The sequence below is a fragment of the Bombus impatiens genome, unplaced genomic scaffold (assembly GCF_000188095.3).
Source record: "Bombus impatiens unplaced genomic scaffold, BIMP_2.2 scf_0320, whole genome shotgun sequence".
Lineage (NCBI taxonomy): Eukaryota > Metazoa > Arthropoda > Insecta > Hymenoptera > Apidae > Bombus > Bombus impatiens.
Window position 1 is genome coordinate 1531475 of NT_176739.1, and position 6786 is coordinate 1538260.

Here is a 6786-nt window from a genome sequence, read left to right on the forward strand (position 1 = left end):
GCGATAAAATCGCGCGTGACAGAGACCGATGACAGGAGGACTTCCTAATAGAAGCGACAACCCCTGGCTTTGGCTCGATATAATTAATCTTCGCCTCGTGCCGGCGTGATTGGCCCCAAAGGTAACAGGCTAACCGTGAAAAAGTACGCCACCAACGAATCGGGTAAAATTCGCACCTTCTAATGCTATCTACGAGCCAAGAGGGGCGAAAAAATCTAGTTTTGTTGCATTTTTGTTGGAGGCCAGTTCGATGGCCGTCCACTTGGAATTGCTTGCTTGACCTGCCTCCATGAATAATGAATTCTTCGCTTCCTCGTTCGACGCGGACGCTTCCACTCTTGGGAACTTGGCTTTTTATTATCTCACGACAGTGTAAACGTTTCTCACGCTGTTGTTGAATCTGATATTTGTGAAATGCATAGTATAATTTATTATGCAGGCGAGTTACGTATTCGTAGGCGAGGTTAAGTTAGGTTCATTTTTAATTTAATTGAATTCCGCAGGTTAGAATCGATTTCTTGACTTGCAATTGATTCTGTTTGCTTTTTAAGATTGTTATTAACGTAGTTAAGTTTGTAGCGTTCAGACGATCAAGGTTAGGTTAATTGTCACTGACAATTGGTTCTTTTTTTTTATTGATATTCCATCGAATTAGGTTAGGTTAGGTTAGGCTTTCAATAGAATCAAATAATTTTAAATTAGCTGATTTCGTAGAGAGGCTAATACAATTGACTTAGCAATTAGACACGGTTGGTTTTCAATATCGTTACACGTATACTTAATTCTTATGTTAATTTTAGACCATCTAGGTTATCTTGAGTTACATTCTCTTTCCATTTAATTTAATTCCCTAAATTAGAATCAATATTTTCTCTCCATTCAATTTGCTTTAATTTCAATGTAAAAAAGAACATCTCTTTTTCTGACTTTCTATGCATTTTCATTTTCTTGACTAATCCCAGTACTGCATTTTCATTTTATCTGCTCTTATCTTCTTCTTAATCAGCTTAATCTTTTCCCAAGGCTTTTTATCCGTTTAATTCTTCTTTCATTTTATCAAAGTGCTTTTGACACAGTTACTTAACCTAACATTTGCGAAGAGAACGGCAGATGTCACTTTTTGTAATATGGTTGAGCAGTAACTTGATGGAGCGTGTTCACAAATTTCGTTAATAAGTTTCACAGGCTGGACCAGACGGAGATCAGACGATCCTGATTGCTTGTATCCATCACGTGCCACCCACACGTTAGAAAAAGACGTGAAAGAGAGACGAAGAACAGCATCGTTTGCCGTAACAGTGACAGGTCAATTATAAATGGGGGGACTCACCGACCCATTCAGCGTGTCGTTTCACGAAGCACGTGTACGTCGTTTTATGGTAGCAATAACTTACAATTATGTCATCGTGTCGAGTTATTTTTATGCGGCACACGCCTCTTCAGTTCGACCCTGTACGCCTCCGAAATTCATTTTTTCTTTTTGTTTTTTGGCTCTCTCCATCTCGCTCTCTGTTCACTCCACAGCAGTTCTATTTGTACTTTTTCTCTCGGCGGGAACCGAGGAACCGAGCTGGAGCAAAGGGAAACCCTTTTCTGTCGAAATTTCGTGATTTTTCCTTTGTGAAGCGTGCTCCGTGTCTGGGTCTGGTGAAAAATTGAGAGAAAAAGCCGAACATTCCCGGAAAACATTGTCAGAGCAGAGGAAATTATTCCAGTTTTTGAATTATGGATGATGGATAGAATCTGCTTTTTTAACGTAAAATAGGTTCTGTACTTTAATATGATTATAGTTTGGTCTAATATAATTGTTATTTTAATATAATTATGGAAATTTGATAAAGACAGACCTTTGTGGTAATTCCACATTTATAGATTGTAATCTAACCTCCAAAATTTGGAATTCCTTTCATTCCATAATCTTTTTCTATCATTTTTTTTTGCTGTCCTATACGATAAAATCCATGTTTTACATAGAATACTTCCTTTTATTGTAATTGTAGATGTAGGAGAAATAATTCTATAGTTTGTTATTTATGCAAAATAATTACAAACACGAAACCTTTTTTATATGTCTAATTATTTCTCTATATACTTGTATCATATTACATATAACTTATAGTTATATTAGTAGAGAGAATTGTACATTTTATAAGTTAGGTTATATAACCTATTACTATGAAACTAGGGAGTTGGATTTATGAAATATTCAATTTTTGTTGAGTTCAGAATATATTGCGCGTGTTCCATATTTCAAGTCTGCTTTATCCAGCTTTGCTGGAAAGACACCAATTCAACGAACTCTGAACTCGGAGACGCCACGATGACGACAGTTTCCATGCCAACGAATTTTCCATGAAATTCCTTTGCTTCATTCTAGCGCTCGTTTTCCCGTGTATTTATCGTTTACAGCGTCGCCATAAGTTACAGGCGACAAGACCAATGGAAAAAGTTGGATATCACTATACAGGGATGGTCTGGATGAACGAAGAAAATAGTTCAGGGGAACCCGTGCCAAAATGTCTGCCTTTCCGGTTAAGATTTCCGTCTATCTCGTTGATATCGCAGAATCTTTTATTTCTAGCGGTAGTTAAAATGGCTGTCGTCGATCATGCCACAATTTTGGCAACACTGATCGCACAAAACATTACGCTATATTTAATGATTGAAAGCATTCTGGCAATGAAATAACGACCAAGCAAATTATCGATTGTGAATTAATCATATTTAATTTATTCCGAGAAGTAATACCGAGGAAATTGAAAAATCGGAAAAAGATTTGGTAGGTTATGAATCAAGATTTGATAGGGAATTAGTCAAGCTTATTTTTGCTTCGAGTCTAGGGAAAAGGAAGAATGCTGGAAAGAAATTACGAAAGCACGAAAAGATTTGGTAAATTGGTCATAAATTTAGGGAGTTAGCTAAAATTATAAGTTTATGCTTGGAAATTAGCCCTCCCTCATTTTGTACAGGCAATCCACCTCCGAAAAGACCTGTTTAGGACAACTCTAAGGTGACTTACGATCTCTAAGCATGAAATCTAGATACGTATCATGGGGTCTATGGTGCATTACTCCCTAGCACGACTATGCCATAACGAACAATGTCAAGTCCTAAACGTACAACTCTGTTATACTACTAAATACGAAGGAAAATAGCTTCGAACACGGAAAGCTGTGTACACGAGTATATGGGGGACCTTTGATCGTGGCACGTGTAATCGTGTTACTCACGTTTGAATAACAAGATAATGGAATGCTTATATGACAGTTTTATAACACAAGGAGAGGGTTAAGTTTGTTACTTGGTAGAGACAATTTGCTAAACGTAGTTATTTTGTTTTAGTAATATGTTTACTAATTGAGTTTGATTAAAGTAACTAGGGTGGTTGGATTTGTGCCCTGGAGAATTCTATGAAAGAATTTTATTTATAAGCTTGGCTAAAGCAACTAGGACTAATTGAAATTTTATCCAGGGAAACTTTAGGAGAATTCTGCCTAGAATAAATTATCAAACGTAAATAAAAGTTACTATTATTATCTTTTTATACAACTTTGGCTTACAATAATGGTGCTATCTGTAGCATAAATAATTACGGACAGAGACTATATTAAAATCCGAATCAATATTTTCGAATTTATAAAGCAGCTACTTTCCAACCTTAAAATGAAAAAGACTTTGGTATTTCTCTTTGAGGTTAAGTACCGTGTAGCAAAATTATGAATACATGTTCAAGTAAGGAAACATTGCGGTACAGGTAAATTACTTCTGTGAATATCGTTGAGAAGTATTTCGTGTCACGAGCTCGACTACGGAACCTAATATTCTAAATTACGAAACAACAGAATAGTCCAAGAAGAAAGCGCATTCTCGTATAGTGCACGTCTGCAGTGGCTGAATACATAATCCATTATTTTCATTTGTAATCCATTGTAAACATATCACATGTAATTTCATTAGGTCTAATTAACTTCCGAAACTTTAATTAACCTCTCTATACTTACTTCGTTACAATAAAATCGTACGAAGGATCAAAAGTAATAATTCCAAATTTGGCGTCAGAATGAATTGAGGTTAGGAAGAAATTAAGATCAGGGTCGTAAGTATTATTATTCATTATTGGCTATTATACTTATACAATATACTAATGTACTAATGCTGGCCTTGAAGCAAGTTCGGATGCATATATATATACCGGCGAATACATTTCTCCTGGCGAATACATTTTCCTCGATATTAATAATTCACGATACGCAATCTACCTCTTTTGTATTCTTATCACGTAGCGATCAGAGAAAATAACCAAGTCCCACACGAGAATTGCAGAAAATGATTATGCTTAACCAGTAAAAATTCGAACTTATGTTATATTGGAACTGAATAGGATTATATTAGAGTTATGGTAGAAACGTCTTTAATTTTAAACAGAATTATCTCCAAAATAAAGGTAATTTATCCAATCCTAAGTATATATTCCAACTATATAATTCGCAACTATAATGTTAAACTTTAAAAATTGTTTACTACCTTTTCAGTACTTCGTTCTACTAATGGAAATCCTAGGCTGAGCTATCGACCAGGCTGAAGAAACTTTTTATTCTGTTTTCATAGTGAAAGGCGTAATAAAATTATTTGATAAATGCTAAGGATGAACAATGTTCTTTAGGGGAAATTCTTTATAAATATACGCAAACCCTGCCTTCAAATTGTGTTAAATTTCCTAACGTATAAAGTATCGCGTAAACCACTGTAGGCCCTATGGGTAATATAATCTACCCATAAAATTACATAATTGAACGTATAAATTCACAGTCAATCTACCCCAACTATCCAGTATTCGCGTCCTCAAATAGCCACGAGCCATAATTCTGTAGGATCCCATTAAAAGCCCATAAAAGAAGAAAAACGCGAAGAAACTGGCGATAGAACTAAAGCACTCACCGGTCTGCACGAGCTTGAGCGCGGCGGCATTGTGCTGCTTGAGCGGCTCGCTGAGCCCCGGTTGTATGAGATCCTTGAAAGGATTGGCGGCATCCTCGCCGGCGCCAACGCGACTGTTTTGCATAGTCCTGGCGTGTTGTTCGCGACGAGTACCCTTCGCGACCTCGTGGCTACGCGGAGCCTCGTTACGGCTCGCTTTTCTTCTACGTGTCTGTCCTCGTTCCTTTCTCCTTTCTTTCCACTTTTTCGAGCTATCCAGCCAACTTGGTGCTAGTGGGCGGTCGTTTCTCTCGTTGACAGCGATCACGGTCACCTGACAACTCGGCCGACGATCTCCGGTCAACACTGGACTAGGATCACGGTCTGGGTTCTCATAGATACGCAACAGCTCGTCTGCCGGGTAGATGACGTACATGCCCAGCCGATGGTGTGCCGTTCGCCCGATCGCGCGTCCAATCTGCCGGTTCGCTGGCTGCCGTGGCTGCTGCCTCCTCCGCTGCTGCTCCTGCTGCTGCCGCGTTTCTCGGCTGAGCCAACATCGCTGCCCGCCAATTCATCGTTTATGAGTCCGCCGCGAGTCACGCTGCCAGGCCACGCGAACAGTCGCATCTTCTTGGCACGCGAGCCACCCTCGATGTCTCTACGGCCGTTACGTTTCTTTGCAGCTTCGTGACGACGTGGCAGCAGTTTCCCTCCAACCTGGTGAATCGGTGCTTCAACGCGTATTTATGAGAGTGTGGTGCACTGGAGATTCGGCTACTAGATGGCCATCGGTGGACCTTGGTTGTTGGTCTGTAACAAAGAAGACGACTCGTTAATGGGTTTCAAGAGACCGTGATGCGATCTACGCAGTGACCATACTGAGGATGGAAGGTGATTCTTTGCTTGAAATGGTCGGTAGGAAACTCTGAAAATATTTTGGGCTCCTATTTGAAGATATACTTGGTGTTTATGCTGGTAATATTGAAAGTGGAAAGTAATTCCTGACTTGGAATTGGGAGGATTGGAAGCTTTGCCAATATCTTGAAGTCTAACTTGAAGTTACACCTAATGTGTGCACAAATCATATTGCGGATATGATGTAGACTAGGCTCTCTATGTGATGATATACAGGGAACATTGGAATCTTTGGAAATTTGGATTTTAATAGAATTGGTGTATTAGTGTGATAATTTGTGTGTTGACTGTACGGGAGATCTGAATGTGAATAATCTTATATTGCAATAATTGGTATATTGTATATATAAGAGACTGAGTATGGGGTCAGTCAGTTTTTCTCATTTTTTCATAAATGTGGGCAACTGGATATTTAGGTTTTTATGATGACAGTGAACATTTTCAGAGTTGGGCATTTACTGTGACAAAGTATTAAAGATTCACGAAAGAGACCCTGTAAATGGATGATCATTTCTGGTCTAGAGTACAAAAGAGTGGTTTGTTACCAACATGACTGGCTTCATAATTAATACTGTAATACCAATGAATGTTAATAGAATTGGCCAATTAATTTGGCGGGGTCATAGCAGTAATCTACTTATGGAACGTTATAGTTCATCACCAGTAAATTTGGATTAACAATCATTACTAGGTCAGAATCCTTCCCTCCCAACTCAAACAATGTCAACTATTTGGAGTCGCCTATTACTGGCTCGGCTACCTCATTCCTTAGTCATACCGTGTCGCTATATAACACTCTAAATCCTGGTACAGCTAATGGCTGCACTATACTTTGCTTTAATGTTGCTTATTCCAATCTTCCATTTAGGTGTCTCTGTTCTTAAAAGAGCATACATAGGATTTCAGAGAAATTAGCATTTAGTGGATTTTATAGCATTATTTGCACAATTC

At 38.4% G+C, this 6786-nt stretch overlaps 1 protein-coding gene across 5 annotated transcripts in view; it reads right to left on the minus strand.

Moving 5' to 3' along the window:
- LOC100745535 overlaps positions 1-5753 on the minus strand; it is a 56849-nt gene extending 51096 nt beyond the window's left edge. For all 5 annotated transcript variants that reach the window (XM_033320597.1, XM_012385290.3, XM_033320598.1 and 2 more), the window contains exon 1: positions 4939-5753. In XM_033320597.1, coding sequence (XP_033176488.1) covers positions 4939-5353 — 415 coding nt within the window. In that variant the 5' untranslated portion in view covers positions 5354-5753. The remainder of the gene's footprint in view (positions 1-4938) is intronic.
- Between the last annotated feature and the right edge of the window lie 1033 nt (positions 5754-6786).